Source organism: Enhydra lutris, unplaced genomic scaffold, assembly GCF_002288905.1.
Source record: "Enhydra lutris kenyoni isolate GAN:26980312 unplaced genomic scaffold, ASM228890v2 scaffoldscaffold1, whole genome shotgun sequence".
Taxonomy (NCBI): domain Eukaryota; kingdom Metazoa; phylum Chordata; class Mammalia; order Carnivora; family Mustelidae; genus Enhydra; species Enhydra lutris.
The window spans coordinates 25,742,207-25,767,445 of record NW_019154085.1 but is presented as its reverse complement, the minus strand read 5'-3'; the positions used below and the strand labels follow the sequence as shown (position 1 = coordinate 25,767,445).

The following is a 25,239-nucleotide window of genomic DNA, read 5'->3' as shown; positions in this document are numbered from 1 at the left end:
TGTATAACACCCAGTGCTCATCACATCACATGCCCTCCTTATTGCCTATCACTGAGTTGAGAACTTTTAAGATCCACTCAATTAGCAACTTTCAAATATATAACACAGTGTTGTTAACTATCGTCACCATATGTATAAGTGCCCGGGACTTACTTATCTTATAACTGGAAGTTTGTACCTTTTGACCACAGGTTTTTTAAACTTTATAGCAACGGCACCCCAACCTAGCATCCTTTTGCACCATGCTTTTTAGATTGAACACTGTGTTATTGCTCAGGATGGCATTTTGTATGTTTATCTCCATTGATTTGTGCAACTTTAGTGAATTCATTTTGACCATGTATTCCATACATAGATAATACCGCAATTTATTTATCTGTGGTCTTTTGATGAGCACCTAGGTTACTTTCTCAATTATTTCCAGTAGTTTCGTGATGGATGTTTTAAATACGTCTCTTGGTGCATGTGTGCACATGTGTCTGGGGTATATACCTACAGCTCTGCACATTGAGAGTTTGTTCAGTGTGGTCAAATGCATTCCATGGTGACTTTACTAATTTTTTTTCCCCCACCATGAGATGAGAATTCCCCACTGCTGTATATCCTCACCAACACTTGGTGTTGTCAGACTTTTTAAACTTTTGCCAATCTGATAGACAAATGGAATCTTGAGCCTTTCTATTTGTATTTTTCTGCATTACTTCCGTTTTTGAAAAAAGGAAACTTTTTTCTTAGGAAAAAAAAAAAGAAAATACCAATTGCCATGTTAGAATTTTTTTTTCTCTGCAACCTAGGAAAATGTCCCATGGGGATTTTTCTCTGCTTTTTTTCTTTTTTCCTAATGATGAACAATGACTTGATGGAAAGTGATTCTACATAGAAGGAGAGAACAGGCCAGTATTTCTCTTTATGTTTGGCAGAGGTCTTGGTAAGAGAATCTTTGGTTTCAGAGAAAGTCAAGGCTGAGGAGAGATGAGGTTGCTACCTGTCAGTAGTGCTGCTTGAAAGAAAAGGTTGTGACTTACATTTTCCACTGGCAGGTTGTCACACGTATCATTTACAAATAGACGGAATATGAATACCAAAGACATAAATATTACACAAGCTGTTGAGAAGTGATAGGATCCCAAACCAGACCCTTTTCTTCCCAAGTGAATAGACCATCTGTTGAATTAGAGACATTACTCAGCTTCTGTGTTTATGGGACTTTCCTTTTTTCTGCGCAGTGATCCTGGGAATGTACTTCACTGGCTTTTATTTTTACACTATAACACGTATAATTCTCTGTGATAACTGAGTCAGATTTCTGAATGATAAAAATCATTGTTAGTAACATACCTTTATAGGGGTAATTACTGAAATTCTTTTCTCCATATCATTACTCTTAATGGGTTACTGAGATCATATTTTAATTTCCAAACATAATTTTCATCTTATGTTAAGTGTTTAATACTTCAGCATGGCTAATCTCCTTTTACAGGAGATTCTTCCACTTGTAATAGTTGTGATGGATGGGTAGTCCAGATTTATGTTTCCTGCATAAGTGAGGAAATGACTCAAGGTAGAGGGTCGTGGTTGCATCATAAATCATTTGCAAAGCTAGGATTATAAGAATGCTTTTTTAACTCTTGCTCCTGCCTCCTGCTTCACTCACTAGAGTAATTCCTAAAATTTCTGCCAATATGTAGCTCCTGACAATGACTCATAACTTAGTCCAAACACCAGAAAGACAAATACTTGGGAAACAAGTTGAAGGAGACACTTTTCTGGCAAACTCTCAAACAACTTCGGGACAGGACCCATTAGCAGTGGGTCACTAGGAGGGTGAGTCACTTTCAATGGTGCTCCTTTTCTGGGTGGAAGCAAATACACTAAGACCCATTGAAGTTTTTGGTGCCTAAAAGGTATGATTTCTCTCAGTATGAGAGAGAAGCTGTACCTCCCCTGATACATTTATTTAATTCTGTTTTATCTGGGACCACGCTAGATGATTGTTTCTGTAGTTCCTTAGGACACCCAGATTCAGATTTGCAGCCAACTTTTAATAACGCACATACCTTTGGCACTTATTATTGTATTGGCTTTATTCTTTCCTATACTTGTTTGCTCTCATTTTGATTTCTTCATTACCTTATTTTTTCCCATTATAGAGTGTGTACTTTTATAAGCTTTCCCAAATCCTTCTGGAATGAAATTCCCTTCCCCAAGCAATGTCTTAGACAAGTTTTGCTGAAGGACTTCCACAAATAGTGATGCCTGGTTTTAACAGATTTTCACAAGTAAACAGTAAGGTGCTTCTTGAACTACTGTATCTAAGCCAAGTTAGTGAGTTGGGAGGTGGCAGTTTACAAGTAAGTTCTAGTACATCAGGACTGAAAGCCAAGATATTTCCTTATGTTAAAAGTTCCTTCCTGGGGGCAAAAAAAAATGTCCAGTTCCAGATTCCTTTTCAGTTGGGAATATGTGAGATCATAGGTAAAGGCCCTGTTTTCCAAAGTGCACCCCATGGAATATTCATTCCCAGAAATCTTAAATAAAAACAGGAAGAAAAAGAAAAAAAAAGAAACAGAATTAATATTCTGTACTCACATTTGTGGAAATGTGGAATTAACTAAAGGTATTCAGGTTTTTTACTGAAAAACTTCTCAGAATCTTTAATATGCAAATGTATTCTGGCTTTCCCAGAACAGAAGATAGAGCTTAGTTTCCTAAACTCATTTGGCTCCAGAGCCTGGTTTATGGAAATGCTTATGCTGCCCCACCCCCTACTCCCCCAACTGCAGCATCACACTGGAGACCACCGCCCTGGGGGGAGAAGAATCAGTCCTTCAGTTTGTCCACCCCTACCCCTGCAGGTTTTGTGAGTTCACTCCCCGACAGCTGAGCACTATTCCTGTGGGTAATAATTAGCGCAGCACTTCCTTGACAACTCCGGAGGAATGTGGTAGCATGGGGGCAAGTACCTCCACCCTTTACTCAGTGCTAACAGATGTCCCTGGACCTGTGGAATGGGGCAGTTTTCAGGGGAGTCTGTGGCTGATGGGGTGCAGCGCAGTGGCTCTCAGTGTTAGCAGTCAGCCCAGCCAGACACCAGTGTGGATCCAGCTTTGGGTCAGCCCTGCCCAACGGCTGTGGAGCACTTTCCTGGTTAGCCCTATCTAGGAAGAATTAAGAGACTAAGTTTTATAGGAGGAATGTTCTACAATGGAAGAAGAATCTAGGGTTCATTTTTCTTTGAACGTCGGATTTGGAAGGAAATAAAACAGTTGCCAAGATTCTGTTTGCAGATGGCCATAGCAAGGAAGATTTTTAAAAATGCAATTGTGAATCTTTGTTACTGAAAGACAACCTTCAGTTGGTTACTGCTAGTCCTGAGAAAACAGTTGGACCCCACTTGCCTAAGAAGAGCCATAGAACTCAAGATTCCTCGCCAAGGGCAAATGTCCTTAATGGTATTAGTGAGTCTTTTTAAACTCCAGATTCACTCCATGTGGGAGTTTATTATCTGGCATGTGTGTTTTATAATTATGTCTCCTAGCCCTGAATCACATCATTTTGTTTACAATTTAAATAAATCAAGCCATGATCTTTGGAACCCATTGCCCAACAGGGTCCCCTTAATCTGCAGAAAGGAAGGAGGCACATTTCTTCTGGAAACTAAGGAAGATGGGTTATGGAGCCCTTTGGGTTGACCATCAGCTCAAGTGTGCACTTCAGGATCAAAGAGGCAACATCTGAAGAGATAGCAAGGTCCTGAGTCTAAACTGCCTCATCCCTTTATCCTAAAAAATAATGATAGTAATACACCAAATGTATCAGAAGGGCAAGAATCTTTTCGCACCTCCTGTAGCACCTGCAATTTTGAATTAAAAAAAAAAAAGATTTTATTTATTTATTTGACAGAGATCACAAGCAGGCAGAGAGGCAGGCAGAGAGAAGGAGGAATACAGGCTCCCCATTGAGCAGAGAGCCCGATGCCGGGCTCCATCCCAAGACCCTGGGATCATGACCTGAGCCAAAGGCGCCACCCAGGCGCCCCAACACCTGCAATTTTGTAGCCAGAGTCCCCAAATTATCTTCCCCAGGAAACTTCCATTTAAAAACCTGTTGGTGGGGTGCCTGGGTGGCTCAGTGGGTTAAAGCCTCTCCCTTTGGCTCAGGTCATGATCCCAGGGTCCTGGGATTGAGCCCCACATCGGGCTGTCTGCTCAGCAGGGAGCCTGCTTCCTCCTCTCTCTCTGCCTGCTTCTCTGCCTACTTGTGAACTCTGTCTGTCAAATAAATAAATAAAATCTAAAAAAACAAACAAACAAACAAACAAAACACCAAAACCTGTTGGTTACTATACTTGGAGCCAAGTCTGAGGAATGTGGGGAAGATCCCAGTATGTGAGACACCATCTTAGATGACCCAGGGTCTGTTTTGGGTCTCTGCAGCACAGAGAGACACCAGCCTTTACACCAGTATAGGGCCTTCTTACGCACTGCTTATAGGACTAAGCATCTTGCCGCAGCGCTCACTGCCAGGAACAGTCTACTTTTTTGCCAAAGGACTTGACCTGGGAAAAGCACCTGATGATGGAGCAAGACTTGCCTGGGGAGAATTAGGAAGAATGTATCATGGTGCCACACCCATGCACGCAGTAATTGAAGCACTGTAGCGGGTGGTACAGGTACATATTATGAATTACTAGGGAGAGAAACACTCCTAACAATACTCCTAACCAGTCATTGGTTCAAGGCACAGGGATGGGAGCCCAGGTGGAGCAGCATAGCCCTGCTCACTGCGTGGTAAATGACATACATGATGCAACAGCAGTCTGATGAGCAGTGGGAACTCCGGATTCCATGCGGCCTTCCCTCTCCAGTCTTCCCAGTGCCTTACACAAGTTACCTGATTCATCTTCCTTGTGCTCTGTGAGGTGGCAAGGCCCATTATCCTCCATTTGGTAGATGTGGAAATAGAGACATGAGGAGGTTAATTGACCCCTGATGATTTAGTGAATCAGCATCAAAACCAGAATGGTAGCTGTTTTTCAAATTCTCAGTCTGTTCACTCCACGATATATGAAAATGTAGCTGAACAGAATGTTGTTTGCATTATTGTCGTGTATCACGTAGTTCTGGATCCATCTGTGACACTTACCTTTTCATGTGACTTTGAGCAAGTTGCTTGATCTCTCTGAGGTTGTCTACAAAATGGGCAGCACCATTGCCTTGCCTATCCTATAGGATGGTCTTAGGGCTTGTATGAAATGGTCATTGTTTAATTCTTCAAAAAAAACAGGACTTTTTTTTCTTACCAATGTTTTGCCATTTATTTTCAAACATACACTACTTGTGTACATAATATTTCTGACAATTTAGGAAAACAAATGTCTTCTATATGCATCTTATATAATGAAAGTGTGATGAGCTTTGAAAATAGGTGGTCTCTGTGTCTTTCTCTCTCACACACACACGCATAACCTAGGAATAAATTTTTTAATGTTTAAATGAAATATTTCTTATTTTAAAAAAATAGAAGGATGACCCTTACTTAGCACCTTCCTCAGGACCAGATACACAGTGTCTGTTTGGTAAATATTCACTGAACAAATAGGGGATTGAGGGATTCTCTCTGTGGACAGTAATTTCTGTGGTTGATATTATCGATGTCAGTGTGTACTCACTATATTTTCAAAGAAACTGAGACCTAAATGGCCTATAATAAGTATTACTGGTTTTATCAGTATTGATTTACCCATTCTTACAAGGCACATAAATATAATGCAGTATTACCCATTGTACTTACTATCAATTGAACTTACTGTATCCATTGTTAGCTATTGAACTTATGGTAATATGGGATAAAATTTGCTATAAATCATAAAGATAAAGGTGGATATTATGTTAAAATCCTAAATCATGCAGTCTTCCTGTGACCTTCACGGGTTTGTTCATTCATTCATTCATATAGTTAATAATTGCTGGCACTGTGCCAAGCATTGTGTTCGGTACTATGTAAGGGTTTTTCATTCTTTCGAGTAGCTTATTCTTTATCTAGTCTCTCAAGAAGTGCAATTTTATTGAGCTCATGACTTTACCTGAAGATTCAAAGTCATATCAGTATTAAATCCTAGGCTAAAGTCTCTCTGGGCTGCAAAGATTTAAAAAAAAAGAAGAAAGAAAGAAAGGAAGAAAGAAAGAAAAGCAAGCCCACGTTCAGAGGGATTGGAATCAGGAAGCGCTAATGTATTTGAGTTTACCTAGTGATGAGTGAAGAAACAGGACACCTCCCTTCAGGGGTCAGTTCTCTCCTCCAAATGGAAAGGGCCTGTGAAGAACAAGGACAGTCCTATGGGTTCCTGATACAACTTCATGTAATAATTTAACAGGCTAGGTTTATGTCATTTATATTCTTAATTATATCTTTAAAGATGTTACTGAGAATGAAATTTGCTGAAAAACTGTAAGAAGAATAAAAAGACTTACTTTAATAGATTATTACAAATATCCTTCTGAGATTCATTTCCTTTCTCATATTTTCTTTACTCTTCTCTGGTTATTTGTTTATAGGTGATTTTCTAGATACACTTGTCTCATTTTGTACTCTTGTCATGATGAGAAATTCTCGTGGTGTTTCATGAGGAGACTTACCATTTAATCGATCACAAGGCCTGATAACATATTCTGCTAATGTGACCCTTTATCTAAAAAGTTAAAAATATAACATCCCAAATGAATAACTTCATATTTTTAAAAAGTCAGAATTTCCTTCCAAGACACATCATTTATTTCTTTACTGGGGCAAAGACCAAATTCCTTTTACCTGGAAACACAAAATATCATCTAGGTTGGGTTCTGACCAGCTTTGAGGAAAACACAAAGAAACACAGTGGAAGTTCTCCAATATCTGTCGTTATTATAATATCTACAGAGGTCACCAAGGTAGCCTACAGAATGCTTCCTCAGCCTAATGATGTCAAATGGAAGCAACTTCGTGATTAAAAAGTCTGTGGCATTTCTTTCTTTAATAATACAGTAAATAGAAAACATTTGGATCGTGCCAATGAGCAGCATGCTCCTGAATTTATTATGGAAGGGGGAAAAATCCTCCTGTGGAGGTGAAAAAGGGAAAGAAGTAAAGGAAGATTTGGGGGAAATGTGCATTCTTGACTGTACCAGTGAGTAAAGAGGTATGGGAGTTGGTGAAGGGAATAGCAGAAGAAAGAGAAAAAAGAATTGGAAATTGAGCCAAAAGAGGGGGGTGGTCAGTGGAAAGGAGAGAACAGAAGATTGGAAAATAGAGGAAAGGGGGTATTAAGGGATATTAAGTAAAATAGATGAAGGAAGAGAAAAAGAAGGATGGGAAGATATGAAAATAAGAAGTGAGCAAGATAGGAGAGGGAGAGGGACAAATACAAGAGGTCATTCCCCCCAGGGGTCAGCAAACTAGAGCCTGTAGGCCAAAGCTAGCCTGTTGCCTTTTTTGTAAATCAAGTTTTATTGGAATATAGTCAGTCCCATTAATAGGCACACTATCTACGGCTGCTTTCATACTACATTGACGGAGTTTAGTAATGTGATGGGTACAGTTGAGTCTCACAGCTAATAAAGATTTACTGACTCCCCTGCAAAAGTTTGTGGTCTAATCCTGTTGTTGGCAAACTTGCATCAGAATTACCTGGAGGGCATGTTAAAATAAAGATTTCTAATCCCCTTCCCCAGAGTTTCTGATTAAGTAGATCTGGGGTGGGATCTCAAATTTTTATTTCTAGTAAGTTCCCAGGTGGTGCTGATGCTGTTGGTCTAGGACCTGTGCTTTGAGGACAAGTACTCTAACCTTTGTATTATGTCACACAAATACTGTCTGAATAAGGAATTTTGTGAAGAAAGGGAAAGGAAAACCAAACCTGATCCCCCTTTTAGGTTAACATAGATGTGTAGGTTGATATCACAATTCTTTACAGAGTATTTTTTTAATTCTTAAACTGAATCTTTTTATAACACCAGTTTCATTCTTAAAACAATGAAAACCGAATCTGATTTAGTTAAAAGCTTAGCTAATTGGTGGGTTATTCCTAAAAATGCTTTATAGTTTGGTTTGATTCAACTCCCTGAAATAATGTTGGAATCTGTCAGTGTTACATTATGTAGGTCATGTTGACTGTGTCCCTTTTATGAGAATAACCTCTCCCCACCCATGGGAGGTTGCTCAGACTACTTCAGTGCCTCTGCATGGAGCCCCTCAGAAACTAAACCACAGGTGAATTGGGATCTTGCTTATTACTCACCCTCCTCACTTTCAGGATATGCCAGAGTCTTCTGGTGCCACTTTCCCCGTGGAATTGCAAGTTCTTCGATTCTCTTTCTCCTGGAGATAGTCATAAATGTTGTCCTGAGTATAAGACCTTTGGGAATCATGATACCAAGGAATTTATCTTGCATTAGCCTCCATCCCAAGCCCCCAAGATCAGTTTTTCTTTCTACTTACATGCAGTGCTGTGGGTTTGCATAGTTATGATCTTCCTCTACCTTCGTCCTTAAATCTATGCTCTGGCTGTGAATGTGGGAACCAGTTTTTAGCTCTAATTTGCATGCTCAGTGCTTGCTGCACGGAAGTCCTGTGAGGGATAGAGAAATGTTTCTCTTTTTTCCTGCATCCTAGCATTTATGGATATAAAGAGAAACATGATTTTGGAACCTGAAAGTGCCAGAGACACCTTCAGAATAGAATGAGTTCAACTTATAATCAGCAGCTCTTTAAAATCTGTGATGGTTTGATTCCACCATTGCTCTGAGTGGTTACTTCCTGGCACACACGTAACTGAGACAGGCAGAAGACAGGGGGGAGAAATCCATTTTTCCGCAAAAGAAAACCACTAAATAAAGTTGAATTATATTTAATTCTGACTTGTTAGTTTTAGAGAATCTCCAGATGATGTAGAAAGTTGCTATGTATGAGAAACTGTATTACGGATATCAAAGAAGGATGTGACATAAATGTATGTCACATGCCTTCCATGTTACAGTGAGTAGGTGGACGCTTAGTAAATCAGTGATTGTTATTGCAACCGTCTTCCTTATCTTAATGAGTGCATGGTCCTTGTTAAAAGGTGATGGTAAAATAAATCACACAGGCAGTCCATGCTGTGCCTGGCACTGTGTTTACTATAAATGCACACACCCAAGCCAATTCCTCGTTTGCATGAACCCCATTGTAACAGGTTAAATATCACTTGTCAGAAAATCCGTGTGAAGCATGAACTGTCTGTACTTTGAACATTGTCGGGACTTTAAAAAAGTTTTTAAAGCAACTCTGCGATGAATTTTCTTATAAAGTAGGCATAGCTGTAGTAATAACAGTGAGGAATCCTGTGGATTTAAACGCTTCCAAATGCCTCTCTAATAACTGATTTGTAATCAATGCCAGAGAAACTAAAATCGGATGTCATGTGCCACGTCCTTTCAGATTTTCTTCCCATGATGTCTTTTCCCTTTTTTCGCCTTTTCTTCCTGTTGTGTTCCGACTTCCCATGAACTGTTGTTGTTATCAGCACTGCCTGGCTCAGCCGTTCTATCACCGCAATAAAGGGCCTACACAAAGGGGTCATCCACTTCCGTTCTCCTGCTATCTGCTTTTCATTCAAAGGACCCCCTGCGTGTGTTTGAGGTCAGACAGGAATGAGAGCATTTGCAGACCCACACTCTGGGAGAGCGGCTACAGTTGGGATGTGTGGTAGGGTAGATCACCATTAGTGGTGAGATTTCCCTGCAGAATTGTAAAGGTCTTGCTGTATACAGTCTACTGTGGCAGAATTTTGATAGAGGGGTGATGTGAAAGGTTAACGGGCAATTTGACTGCTCTTTCCAGCTCATTCAGGGAGTTGTACTACAGTGAAAACAGTGAAGGTCCACTTCCCAGTGAAGTTTTCACTGGGTTAAATGTTAGGAGAGACGCTGGTCTTTCTGGTGTCAGAAAGGGGTGCAGCTTAGAAGGTAGTTGTGGATAGTTTGGTGGATTTAAGGTTTTTCCAATTTCTTCTGAATTTCAAAAATTTTAATTCATACCAGTCTTATTTCATGTATTAGTTTCCTATGGCTGCTCTAACAAATTACCACAAACTTAGTAGCTTACAAACACCACCATTTAGCTGGAAGTGGGGTTGGGGGATGGATAAAATCGGTGAAGGGGATTAAGAGGTACAAACTTCCAGTTATAAAATGTCTGTCATGGGATGTAAAGTACAATGTAGGGAATATAGTCAACAATATTGCAACAACTTTGTATGGTGACTGATGGTGACTGGACTTATTGTGGCGATCATTTCATAATGTATATAAATGTCTAATCGCTATGTTGTATACCCGAATCTAATTTAGTACTATGTGTCAGCTATCCTTCAATTTAAAAAACCCATCAACTTATTATTTTATAGTTCTGGAGATGAGGAGTCCAAGATTTAGTCTTAATGGGTTAAAAGTTAGGGTATCAGCAGGGCTACATTTCTTCCGGAGGCTCTAGGAGGATTTGTGTCCTTACCTTTTCTAGCATCTAGAGGTTGCCTGCTTTCCTGGTCTTTTTTGGTTCCTTCCTCCACCTTCAGAGTCAACAGTAGACATCTTCCAACCTCTCTCCTTTTTTTCCCTCTTTACTTCTGGCCAACTTTCTTATTACCCTTTCTCCTTTATTTCCAATTTTCTGTAGGTAGAGCTGTATTTAAGTTACTTAGATCAAATTTCTACCTGTTACTCTCTCTGCTTATATATTAATGCATATGTAACCTTGTTGCTCTTCGTATTTTCTTGTTGTTTAACCTTTCCTCTTTCTTGTTACAATGAAAACAGACTTGTATGGACATCTTTTTTGACAGACTCATGAGGAAGTTAAGGTTTTGCTTTTTAGTTTTCCGTGTGGAATTACTCTTACAGTGTCTAAACCTGCCTTTTTAAAAAAGTTCATTGTCTCCATATTCTCCCACAAAGAGGAACCTAATATTTTATTATTAGACCTAATTGCAAAAAGGTTTGTGCTTTACAGTTTGCCTGTTTCTTGACACGTATATGCCATCATATTTTACAAAGCAAATGTTGCAGTGAGGCTTACAAAACCTTTTACTCTTGAAGTTTTTGTTTTCTGTGATCTTAATTTGGAGAATTTATTTATTCCATTATTACTGGTTTTTAAGTAGGAAAAAATATTGTGTGACTGGGATAATTAATCCTATTAATGTTATGTTGAATTTTGAGGAGACCAAAAATATTTCCTGGTATCTGGAAGACTAGCTGCATTTATAATGACTTTGATAACAAAAGAAGACATGTACATTGTGGGGAAAAGTAGTTACTATATAGTTAAACAAAAATAAAGTGAAATATATCTCCAAGGGTGGGAAAAAAAGAAAAGAAATATATCTCCAAGGAAATCCCTCCAGGTTTTTTGGTTTGTTTTGTTTTATTCTGAGAGAGAGAGAGATGGCAAGAGAGAACATGAGCAGGGAAGAGAGGAGGAACCAGGCTCCCCACTGAGCAAGGAGCCTGATGTAGGGCTCCATCCCAGGACCCTGAGATCATGAACAAAGCCAAAGGCAGACACTTAACTGACTGAACCACCCTAGCACCCCTGTTCCAGGCTTTTAAATACACATATATTTACATATTTTTAAAAGATTATAACTTTTCTGGTCATGCTGTTTTCTGATCTCATTTTAATTGGCAAGATATTATAAATATTTTCTGTATTACTTGACAACATTTTTAATAGCTGCATTGTGTTTTATCATATGGTTATACAGTGACTTATTTTTAAAACACTCTAGCAGACATTCTTGCAGCTAATTTCAGGAAAAGAAATTAGTAAGGCAGCAGTCATTTTTACATCTTTTGATATATTAGTGGACCCAGACAGTCCTAATCCAGAAGGTAATTTCACAAAACAGAGTTACTACACTTCCTTCCCATCCAAGGCAAATGCCATAGCGATGTAATTTTTGTGTTTTGTTTTTTAATTTCAGGTTACCTTGCACCTCGAAACCTTCCTAGTACAGGCTTCTTCCCGTTCCTGCAAACCCTACTCTGTGACACAGACTCTAAATGCAAAGACACGCCCTATGGGCCAAAAGATCTGCTTCGTAGGAAAGGAATTGATGATGCGCTATTGAAGGACAGGTAAGGGCTCTTCCCAAGTGTGTTCAGTTGTTTTGAGAGATCAGAATTTGTTTACTTATGAGAGATTCAGGAAGCCCTCCTGGGTTAGATATATGACTTTATTTTCTATATCTGCAAATGTGGTGATCTAAATGAACGAACGAGTTGTTTGTTCGAATGAACAAACAAGTTGGGTGCACACTGAAATTACCATGTGTATGTGGGATTTAACATAATCTATTTTGGATGGATTACCCAAACTTTGCTTTTTTTTTTTTTTTTTTTAAAGATTTTGTTTATTTATTTGACAGAGATCGCAAGTAGGCAGAGAGGCAGGCAGAGAGAGAGGAGGAAGCAGGCTCCCTGCTGAGCAGAGAGCCTGATGCAGGGCTCGATCCCAGGACCCCGGGATCATGACCTGAGCTAAAGGCAGAGGCTTTAACCCACTGAGCCACCCAGGCACCCCGACCAAACTTTGCTTTTAAGTTGGGTGGCCAAGGCATTCCTCTGTAACCTCCCTCAGAGATTCTCTATTCCACCTCAAATTGTCAGTGACACATTGTCCTAAACTTGATCACAAGCTTCAGATGTAGGGCAATATTAGGGGCGTTATCTTCTGGAAGCATGACTTATTTATATTACTCTATGTGGTACTTCCCGATGTAATGGAAATCCAGGAGATATAAATAAGGAAATTTAAGTTTTAGAAATTGGGGTGCCAGGGTGGCTTAGTTAAGGGTCTGACTTCTGCTTGGGTTGTGATCTCGGGGTCCTGGGATCAAACCCCCTATCTGGCTCTACACTCAGTGGGGAGTCAGCCTGTCCCTTTCCTTCGCTCTCTGCTCCTTGCCCACTCACACTGTCTCTCTCTCTCAAATGAGTAAATAAAATCTTCAAAAAATAAAGGAATAAATAAAGTTCTGGAATTCAAAGTAATAAAATTGAAATTATACTTAATAAATAACAACCTTTAAATTAGGTTAATGTGTCCTATTTCTTGGTGTGAGAGGCAGCTGAAGAATAAAGATAATCTAGACCATTACCTAAGAGACTCCCAGGAACCTGCCTATCTGTAGAACCGAAAACAGTATTCTTATCTGAGTCGACCATGAGATAATTCTGGTTAGAGATTTTTTTTTTTTTAAGTGTTTCTCAAGGAAAGATTACATTAATCTCTAATCAGAGATACTTGCTTCCAAAATTGTAATTTAAGTTCCTTGACATTTAACACCATTTCTCTATTAATATCATCATGATTTTGGTCATCAAATAATGTGGGTGATACTTTGAGAGAGAGCATCTGCAAGCTGTTTAGCATAAAATATAAACATATCGAAAATTGTCATGGGCAGTGGCTCAGAAAACAATTGTGGAGTTGCTAATTCACCTTGGTTTTATTGTTTCAATAAGTTAGTGAGTCTGAATCCTTAAAACATTCTGATGTTCCTTCACTCATTTATTAATTTATTTAAGAAATAATGACTGAGACGTTTCTATGTACCAGGTACCATTCTAGGTACCATGACACAGATGTGAATCGGACAAATCCTCTACTCCTTCGTTACTTGCATTCTAATGGAAAGCAAGCAAAAAAATGAGCAATGAAATAAAGAGCCTAATTACTGATAATAACAGTTGTGCTAGAAAAAGAAGAAAGCAGATTATGGGCTAGACATTGAAAGGTAGGAAGTCAGTAGGGTGGCAAGGGATGGCCTCTGCTAGCAGGTGGTATTTGGGTAGAGACCAGAAAGGCTGGGAAGAGACCAGCAACAGCATATGAAGACAGTGTTCAGGCAGAGCAGCAACAAATAATCCTCAGATGGTGGGTGATAAACCTGACCATTTAGGGGAACAGAAAGTTGTCTAAGGTTGCTGAAACATAGTGAGAGATGATATGAGGGGTGGGGAATATGTCGAACAGAAACACAGGAGACAGAGCAAGCAGGAAAAGGGAAGGGATTTGCATTTTATTTTTAGTATAATGAGAAGCCATTGGAAGGTGTTAAGCAGGGAGATGACATGAATATATTATGTATGAAACCAGCATGTTGTAAGTGTATGCAAGCATTACCTCAACCAATACCTGCATTACCTCTGCAAGGGAACCAAAAGCTAACGAGAGCCTATGCCCTCTTGTGTAATCAGAGTAGAGCTGAGATGGAAGCGTGACATCTTGGTTGTTCAGTTAATTCATAGACAGTCTGTGTGTCCCCATGTGAATGGTGAATTAGGTGTCATCTCTGCCTATGTTCTAAAAAGGAAGCGAAGATATTAAAGCAGTCACCGTAATGGGAAAGAGAGCACGAAGAGGTTCAGAAGGTGCTAAAGGAAGACACCGTCCATATTTAAAGCAGAGACAGCTCTCAGGTGGAGTAATCAGGTAGATCTTCATGAAGGGGTTGGACAGACATAGGAAATATTAATGTCCCTTATTAACAAATTGGGTTGCAGCTCTACCTGGGGCTGTCAACTTTCTTTCCTTTTTCTTTTTCTTTCTTTCTTTCTTTCTTTTTTTTTTTTGCATGAAGAACCAAGTTACTATGAGGGAAATTGTTACCAATATCTAAGACTATAAATGTGCCTTCCCAAAAAGGAGTACTTTTCTGTGTGACATCATAGAGAATCACACTCCCTAAGATGAGTCACTGAGTTAGTTTTGGGACTAGAATTAAAGTCCAGCTTTATATTATCCTCTGTTGATGATTCTCTAGGCAGATGACCATGTGCCCTTTTTTTGTTTTATTCTAACCCCTAGGTAGTTTGTCTAGCCCAAACTGTATACTGCTGTATATTCAGTATTTTCTCTGAACTACCAAGGAATTGGAACTTAATTTAGAAAATTATGTACAATAATAAAATTGCATTAATGATATTTCCCACCATGCTATTAACTTTTATGGTTTATACGGCCATGCGGTGAAACTGGGGCATGGCTACTGGGTAAGCGGTTCCACTAAATTGCTTCCCTTTGGTAAAGGAAGATTCACCAGCGTAGCTTCATTAAGAAACAAAACTGTCTTCTTTTTCTGCTTTGTAAGTGCAGGGAAGAAAATGCCATCTTTGGCCTCATCAAAAGAGGCCCGCCATGTTTATCTTAATAGACTGCTCTTCTTAAAGACGTGATCACGCCGCTGCCTCTACATGCTGGCTAGTCGCCCAGGGTTTTGATGTTTTTGCATCGGCACCAGCCTTCTGTTATTAAATGCATACTTCTTTAGGCATTAGCTTCAGGATGAGGTGCTTGAAATACTCAGCATCAACTCTAACTAGCTGTCTGGAAAAAGAAACATTACATTGATGGGTTTTCTTGCTCATTTGTACAACTGATGGTCCAACATCACAGGACTTACCCTGAGGTCCTTCCTCCCTCTGCACTGCCTCGAAGAATCTATAGGAACAGTGGGAGCCCCTGGCTGTGCCATCGTTCACACAGCTGGTGAACAGTGAACATCATCCTCCAGAGCACACAGGGTCATTATTTGGAGAAGTGCTTCAGCATTCCTGAGAATCCCGTGGGAGAATTGCCTCCGTGGATTTGCTCTGTCTGTCATGCCGACACACATCATGACCTGCAGTTTCCAAACTCATAGCTCTGCTCCTATTGGCTTAGATGGAGCTTCTAATAGAGTTAACCTTACGTTATTCAATAATTGAGTAAAATTATTCAAAAATAATTTATTGGTTTTTTTTTTAAGATTATTTAATTTTTTGAGAGAGAAAAAGTGCAAGTGCAGGGAGGAGCACGGGGAGAGGGACAAGGAGACTTGGCACTGAACATGGAGCCTGATGTGGGCCTCGATCTCCCAACCCTGAGATCATGACCCAACCTAAAATCAAGAGTTGGATGCTTAACTGACTGAGCCACCCAGGTACCCCCAGGGATAATTTTAAAATGCCAAGGCTTTTGTTTAGTACTGGAGAAACTGACCTAAAGATAGCACTGGGAATATAAGGTAAATGGAAGTAGAGTAGATGTGTGTCCTTGTTTGACTGTATGGATGACAGGGGATGTATAAGTCACATACTGTATTAACTTCAGAGTAATTTATAACCATTTAGTAACCATTTTAGAATCATTTAGTCATGCAAAAATAAAGGGTTAAAGTTTAATCTATCAAAAAGCAAAGTGGGAGGAAATGTTAACTGCCATGTAGGCAAAATTGTTAATTCACTGTGTAAGAATGTATTGAATGTGTACTGTGTGCTGGAGACTGCGAGTCAGGGCAGGTACGAAGATGAAAAAGGCGTGTCCTATGCTCTATACAAACCTACAGTCAAGTGGGAGAAAGAGACAGACAGGTAAGCAGGTGAGTTACCATATAACATGGTAAATGTGATGAGTGTTTGTTTAGGTCTCACTCTGCCCAGAACATAAGACAACAAAGGGGGCGAATATGTTATTGGAAAGGAGAGGGGTTTGGGTGGGGCGATGTCAGGAGAGTTCTCCAGAGGCCTTTAAGGATGTGATCATTAAGGACAGAGAGGGTGGTGGATCCCAGACTAGATGAAGCTGTGTTTGAGATAGGCCACAGAGAAAGAATCCCAGAGTTTAATGAAAGAGAAATAAAGAGAGGCTCTTGGGTAGCTTGAAGGAATAGGCAAATAGTAATAGAAAAAATTATAAGTGTTATGTTAGTAGTGTTGCCAGATTAATCAGCCTGTTTCAGCACTAGTAGAACATCCTTTGTGTAGTATCACCTGAAAGATACTGTGATAGCATCTCCCCCATATTCTGTTTGTTTCTGATACACATCTGGTCCCCTAGACATTGCCTCATCTGTCCATCATAGTAACTTTAAAAATGTTTAGAAATGTATTAGTTCAGATATACATCTCCAAAGTCCCTCCTAAGAATATTAAAGATATCCTGGGATGGAGGAACATATTAAGACATTTTTAAATCTCAGCATCTTAACTGATAAAGATTTTTGGATTGGCTAGTGGGCCACCTAGAAAAGACGCGTATTTTGAACATGGGCAGGCAGGGATTATCTCTGAAGCATTGATGACCCTGGGAGAATGAACATTAGGATGAAATAGAAGAAAACAACGAAAAAAAAATTAAAATTTTCCTGTGAATGACATCTGCTTGAGGGTAGCCAGGAAGGACAGCTGCATCAAATCAGTTAGGGGAGCCTCAGTGGCATTCATTGCCCTTATTTGTAGCTAAAAGTCCGTGGTGAATGTCGTCTGAAGCTGGGATCAGAAGTGGCCTAGAGCACATTCACATCTTCTTTCCAGGTGTCACTGTGTGATTATTCTGGGGAAAAAGGGGAAAAAATATAAAATGTTTAACTAACCCTTAGAGGCAAAAAAGAATGTCAGAATTTTCTTTCTAGGACTTGCCATATGTGTCTTCCCTAAAAGCAATTCTTTTTATAGACAAAATTTACCATGGCACACATGGATACCACCTACACAGGTAATCTTTCCCACTCACAGGAAATAGAGAGACATACAGTATGAGTGCATAAATTCTACCATTATAATGATATCTATAAATGTGACATTTCACAAATGTTACTGTTGGTAGACATGTCTGAGAAGACGTAAAATCTACTCTGGGCCTAGTTTCCCTTCCAGTATCTTAAATGTAACATTTGAATCTGAGCTATTTCTTTTATTGAATTCCATTCCAAAAGAGGGACCTATAAATGCCACTGAGGCAGAATCTACTTCTTCAGCATCATACAGGAGAATCCCTTAGACATCTCCATGGTACTGTACAAATGACTGGGTCCCATAAAAGGTAGTCAACTAATCCCATGGGCCATGGGCCACTTGGAAATTTAATTCAAGCTTTCTTGTCCCACCTAGAGGGTTGGATTTTCTGGACTCATGTGAGGTTGTGTGCTGAATTCAGCGGGGCTTCTAAGTATTTACATTTGCTTTAATATTCTTCCCAGAAATATCCAGTATTAGATAGATTCTCTGAGACTTCTCAGAGCTTTTGAAGTTCTCGAATAGGGTTTAGGATTTTTTTTTTTTTTTTCAATTATTTCTCATCCAAGCAACCTCTAGGAAATTAGAAGGATTTTTTTGAAAACATTTTTTATATTAATTGAGTTAACTAACATATATTACTGGTTTCAGAGATACTGGTCTGTGATTCATTGGTCTTATATAACACCCAGTGCTCATTACATCATATGCCCTCCTTGAATAGGATTTTTAAGCTTCCTGAGTCTGTCCTAGGGAGTGGGAATGGGGAATGAGTCATCACAGAATAAATTCACTTATCTGTAATAGCCTTTTGCAGGGTTTCTCAGTGTCAGCACTGTTGCTACTTGGGGCCGGATAATTCTTTGTTGTGCTGTGCATTGTAGGATAGTCAGCAGCATCCCTGTTCAAAAATATGTCTCCAGTCATTGCCAAATGTCTGCTGGGACAGGGGCCAAAATTGCCACCAGTTGAGAACCACTCGTCTAGTGAAAAGGTTAGGAAAATGTTCAAGGTAGCAAGAGCTTTGAATTAGGGTTGTAATTCTAGACTCTTGCTCTATAAGCACAAATTAGATCTGTGATTTAGGAGCTCCTGTCATGTGTTCTCATTGTCCCCTCTGCATGTCCTTACTTAGCTGTTATTTTTAGTGTATTATAATCTCAACTCCATATTTGATTATTCCATTATGTTATATATAGTGGGAATTTAATAAATGTTGGCTAGTTAATCAATGAATATGGTAGGTACAGTGCATGATTACACATTATATAATGTATAATCTGCCATGCCATTCCTGGGTATTTACTCTTAAAGGACCTTTGGAGAAACAGATATGCAACAATGGAGGGCAAGCTAAGCTATTTAAAAATATGCTTCCTTAGCTATCTGTTCTTCCAAATGATACTCCTTATTATCTAGTATTCAATGCTTGCCTCGTGCTAGGCATCCTCCCTTCTGTCAGTGCAGTACACTACAGTCTTTTCTAAAGAATTTTACAGCTTAAAAAGGGGAAAACTGATCACCACTACAAATGAAAAACTCCTTTTATAAGTAAATTTATAAATAAATAATAAAATGAAGAAGGGATTACAGAACCCTGGGTAAGATGCTTTGCCTTGTCCTACCTCACTAGCCAACACTTAACAGCTCCAGGTCTGTGAATAATAAGGGTACATTCCCTTGGTGTCCAGAGATCTCGAGGTTTCTAGTATTCCAGAGAGATTATATCTGGAGCATAGATGCATAAGAATGGGACTTTGGCTCCATCCTGAAGGCTGTCTGTGTGCTATCATTTTTTGATAGTTAACATTGGTAAGTGCCTGTAGTGACAAGGCCCAGACAGACACTGGATAAGCACATCCTGTATAGTACTCACAACTCTGGCAAGGTAGATCATTCCGAATTTTCGGATGAGGAAGACAATGACTGAGGTGTTTTAGGAAGTGGCAGTGTGGGGATTCCAGAGGTGTTTTCTAACTGGAAGGCACTTTCTGCCACACCCCAGGATTACTGTCTCTTTTTATTTAATCAGCCATCTGATCTTATGGTCTAACACCATAGGTGTTTGGAATAAGAAGATGAATGACACATGGTGCCTACTTCCATAGATGTCACTTCCTGAAGTGGGGAAGTGGTAGGAATAGGTACACAAACATAATGCACTAAAAAATCGTTATGAAATAAGTAGGTACTGAGTGCTTAAATTGTCTGAAATCACGGAAAAAGTACTGTTTCTCACCTATCATTCCAAGAAGTATATAGTTCTCTGTCTATAAGTGTTGTGCTAATGAGAAAGTTCAGAGATTACCATTAACTCAGTAGTACTGGCCATCTTCCTGCCCTGCCTTAGTAATTTCATAGGGACTTAAAAGAATTAATTAACTTTGCTTGGGGTGGGGGTAAACTGTTTCAATATATAACCTTAATTCATCTTTTTACCCACAGTGCTGTCTTGTACATTTATTTTGTGGTTTCCATTTTAAGAGCTTAAAGACAGTGGTTTTTGCTGTGCAGTGGCAGTGGACACATGCCGTCACACCACATTTTGTAAATGCAAAAGAAAACTGGGGAACTTGTAGGCAGTTGAACAGCAAAGCCCACTTGATATCCTGATTTCTCACCCCAACAAAAAGGCACAGCCAGGCCACATCCAAGGAGAGGGATGACCTCCCCACTCCTGTTACATGTATGCGTGGGTGATCATGTCACCATGGGTACTTGCTGGTCAAGGACAGGTCCTGTTAGAAGAGAGGCCTCTATAGTGGCTTGTCTGGAAGCAGCCATTTTACTGTTGAGCAGATTGAAACCTGCTGAGCCAGTGGCTTGCTGGGAAAGGGAGGACTTTGTCTTTCTTTGGTCTTTAAAGAATTTTTGAAGGAGTAGTTTTAGGGTGCTTCTCTGAATGTGGGAAGATGGGCAAGATGTCTCTGTCTAGTAGATGCAGCTTTTGCTTCTCTAAACTTAACATTTTCTTAGTTTCCTATCACTTCTTCTATTTTTCTCTCCCACTCCCATTTATTATTCAGTCTCTATTTTCTCTTGCTCCTTCTTTACTCATGTTGATCTTTGTCATTCTCCCTTTGGTTTTTGGTGCTGTCCATATTCCTTAAAATTTTTATGAAGGCACTTTTCCCCTTTATTTTCAAAATGTGTTGATATTCAGTAGACTTTCTTACAGTATTTCAAGCCTAACTAAAAAAAAAAAATGTTGAGAAAAAGAAAAGTGAACCCGAGACTTTCTCAAACTTTCTAAAACTTTTGTTGGAAAAGGAAAAATGTACAGGTCAGTTCTTATTTTTATCTGAACGGTTTTCCCATCCAAATAGTCAGCGTAAGGAATGTAAAAAGATTTAGGAGAGTACAGTCATGGTCATGAATAATTCAAATACACATTAAGAATGCAGAACTTTTGGAGCAACCAGTGCATTTTATAGAGAATATTGGAAAAACACTAGGGAATGGAAACAAATATCACCTCTTCTTATCATTTTTACTAAGAGGACAAACTTAAAAAAAAAAAAAATCCCAATTATAAATCACAAAGTACCCTGGAACCATGATTCAGATCTTACTTCTAAAAAGGAGGTTAAATTGAACCACAGCAGTAAATAGAACTTCTTGCTTTTTCACTAGTATATTTTTATATCCATCCTTACATATCTTAAGTAACTTTTTTATAAACAACTACAGCAAATTCACCAATTTTTAGTAATTCCAATTCCAAAAAGTACTCACATCCAGGCATCTGAACTGATTGCATTCTTGAAATACATACATTTATTTTAGGCACGCACTTTAGGTATATCAGGTTTTCAAGAAAGTATGATTATCTCCATTTTGATAATCAACTAAACAGGCAGTGAATTTTTATAAAGTAGGTTACTAAAGGTCCTATAATGTTTTCTTGCAAAAGCTGGTGTGATCACAATGTGTGGGGATTTCTGGCACCACAGGGCTGTTATTACCACAGTGATACATTCAGTACAATAAAGGATCTACCTAACTTTGTTATACATGCCTTTAACACCTGGTACCACCTGTCATGACAACAGCCACAGAACTTGGCAAGGACTAGATACTCAAAAAATGTGTGTTCTTTCCTTTTTTCCTTGAATATATCTTACAAGTATTCAGTTTTGATAGTCTTCAAAATGCCATCTATAATTTAATATATAAAACTTATTTTTCTTTCAAGGTTGACAAATAAGCATACCTTTGTTTCAGTCCTTGAAGCATCTTTGGACTCTTATCTGTTTGTGATCCATCCTCTTTTTAAAAGGAAAAAAAAAAGATATATATATATATATATTTATGTATATATATATATATATATGCACATATATATGTACATATGTATGCACATGTATCTATAATCTCATGATTACTTTCAATATTTAGCTCTAATGTCTTTTAAAAATAATTTCCTTTTTATAAGATTAAAGTAAAAATAACTATTTTAAACCTCATCTAGGCCATTTTCTCTGAATAAAAATTTACCTTGTAGGAGATCCTACATATTCATTGGTGTATGGATAGGTGAGTTCTTCCATTATAATCCTAGAAAGTAGATTAAAAATTTGAAAGTCCTTGGAGAGCCCTGGAATCTGCCAAATGATACACTGCTGTAACTAACTGAAATTAATGTGGGTGAAGTTGTAGAGTTCTTGCTTTTTCTTCACTAGTGAAATTCTGAGAAAGTCATCCAACCTGGAGAAGGACAGCAATTTATCACTCCAGAGCACCAAAGTTCCAGAAAGAAGGCACACATCACCGGGTAAGCTATTCTCTTCTGTTGAGTTTAGAGGGGGCCTCTTGGAACAGCCAGCAAGGTCTAATCTTTGAAAGGGTTATGCTTTTAACTTTTCAAACAGAGATGGAATGCCTAGAATATTCCCAAGAGATCTAAATGTTTCTTAAGGTTGCCTGAGTGTGGCGGTGCAATTACGCAAGTTCTTGAGGATAATTGGAAATGAAGTTCTTACTAAAATACTTTCTAGGAGCAAAAGCTTAGATGGTACTAAATATGATGTTGAGAATTGCACACTTTGCCAGAATTGGCTAGGGACTCTGGCCGTCTGCGATTAGATGATGCTGGGATGGTTAGAAAGCCCAGCAATAAAAGGAAATTACCATTTGCAACACTACAGATGGACCTAAGGGGTATAACATTAAGTGAAGTAAGTCAGAGAAAGACACATACTGTATGATTCCACTCTTATTTGGAATTGAAGAAAAAAAAACAAATGAACAAACAAAGGAGAAAGTGAAACTAAAAAACAGGCTCTTGAATACAACTGGTTGTTGCCAGAGGGGAGGTGAGTGGGGTGGGAGGGGTGAAATAGATGAAGGGGGTCACTCATCTTGATGAGCACTGAGTCATGTATAGAATTGTCGAATGGCCATGTTGCATACCTGAAACTAATATAGCACTGTATGTTAATTGTACTTCAATTTTAAAAAGAGAAAAAAAGTTACTGGATGAAATCTCAGAGATTTGCCCAAACTTTTCATTTTACAAATGAGGAATCTGAGGCCCGGCAAAGTTACATGCCCTGTCTAGGCTTATCCATCAGACCTGATTCTAGAGCAACAGCCAAGCTGGGATTCTTTCCACTGTTCCTCCCCCTCAATGCTCAGTATCCCAGTCTCTCAGTGGGACTGTGTGCTTCCTTTACAGCTAGGTCAGGAGCCTTCACACTTTAGTGTGCAGAAAACCTTCTGGCTGAGCTGCCTGAGCCTTATACCAAATAATTCTGTTGCAGATGATCATGAGACACTCATTAGAAGCCATAAATTGGGAATAAACTCTTAAAACAGCAGGACAGTTTTACATTCATTTGACAAATACTTACTGGATGCCTGCTATCGTGTAAGCTTAGACCTATGTCCTGGGGATATTAGGGAACGAAACAAAAATTTCTCTGTGTTTGGAATGTGATTGGTGCTGTGGAGAAAAAGAAGTACTGTTAAAAAATGCCATGGGATATATAAGATTCTGTAATATTTGTAAGTTCGTGTAGCCACTGTGGAAAACAGTATGGCGTTTCCTCAAGAAATTAAAAATAGGAATACTGCATGATCCAGTATTTCTGCTACTGCATATTTACTCAAATAAAATGAAATACTAATTTGAAAAGATATATGCACTCCTGTGTTTACTGCAGCATTATTTACAATAGTCAAGACATGGGAGCAGCCTAAGTGTAAGTGTTCACTGATAGATAAATGGATAAAAATGTGGTACACACACACAGATGTACACACACTGGAATACTGTGCCACTTTAAAAAAAGAATGAGCTCTTGCCCTTTGCAACAACGGGGATGGACCTAGAGGGTATTATGCTAAGTGAAATAAGCCAGATTGAGAGAGACAAATACCATATGATTTTATTCATAAGTGGAATCTTAAAAATAAATAAATAAGTAAATAAATAAATAAATAAATAAATAAACAAGAATTAGGAGTATAAATACAGAAAACAAACTGATGGTTGCCAGAGGGAAGGAGGTGGGGGACAGGCAACATAGATGAAGGGATGTGGAAGATACAAGCTTCCATTTATGAAATAAATAAGTCATAGCAATAAAGGTCACAGAATAGGGAATAGGGAATAAAATCAATGATATTGTAACAGGGTTTTATGGTGACAAATGATAGCTACACTTGTGGTGAGCATAGCGTAGCAGAGAGAGAAGTTGAAAAGTTGAATCACTATGTTGTACACCTAAAGCTAGTGGAGCATTGTTTGTGAACTGTAGGCAACTAAAAACAAACAAGAACTATGACATCAAATAACATTCCAGTACAAGTTGATGGACTAGATAACAAAGGTCCTGTGTTAATGTAATAGAAATACAGTAGTGAGTGGTTCTGAGGAACTAATGTTCTGTTGTGAATGATCTGAGGGTATTTAGCTGAGAAGCTTAAAGCACAGTAGAAATAAGATCATAGTGTTGTGGTCCAGTAAGCTTTGCTTTGCTCAGTAGCCACAGATTAGATTTCTACCCTGGCCACTCATCTCACACATGCATTGCCTGATCCAGAGGAATCGGTTGGTAAATTCTCAGCCCCACAGGCACTGTAACATAACCTAGGCCCTCCTGATGATAGATCACCGTATCTTTGAATACTAAGATTCTTTGCTGTGAATGTAACAAAGTATCTCTGGCCAAAATTCATGAAAGGTAACATACTGGCTTAGTGACCATCCATGATATAGGTATGAACATAATCTTCTAGCTAATGCTCCTAACCCAGAACACCCTGCCACGTCATAAATAGTGCTAGATGAGGCTACTTTGAGAATTACTTAATTAGAGTATACTGCAGTTTGGACTAATTGCCTCATCCCATTTATTTGATCTGAAATATCTTTCAGAATACACTTTGGGGAGGAAAGAATTTATGATCTTAAGCAGATTTCAGCCTCCCAATTGAATAATTAAAAAGAAAACCATTATCACCAGATGTGCATTGGCAGATCCTTTGAACAGATGTTAGATATGATGGATCTGTAGAGCTGGTAGAAGCACCTCGAATCCTCTAGGCCTGCACAGAAATGATTCACTTTATTAGGCAGTAATATTGGTGATGAAGTTTAATGACATAAACTGGAATGAAAGCAAATGACATCTAAAGTGATTGGAAAAAACCCAAGAGCAGACCA

The 25,239-nt window shown here is 38.8% G+C and overlaps 1 protein-coding gene across 2 annotated transcripts in view; it reads left to right on the top strand.

The window, feature by feature from the left end:
• LOC111141847 (ATP binding cassette subfamily A member 12) overlaps positions 1-25,239 on the top strand; it is a 170,696-nt gene that overhangs the window by 41,982 nt on the left and 103,475 nt on the right. For both annotated transcript variants that reach the window (XM_022494689.1, XM_022494698.1), the window contains exons 3-4: positions 11,996-12,149; positions 22,253-22,344. In XM_022494689.1, the coding sequence (XP_022350397.1) occupies positions 11,996-12,149; positions 22,253-22,344 (246 nt within the window). The remainder of the gene's footprint in view (positions 1-11,995; positions 12,150-22,252; positions 22,345-25,239) is intronic.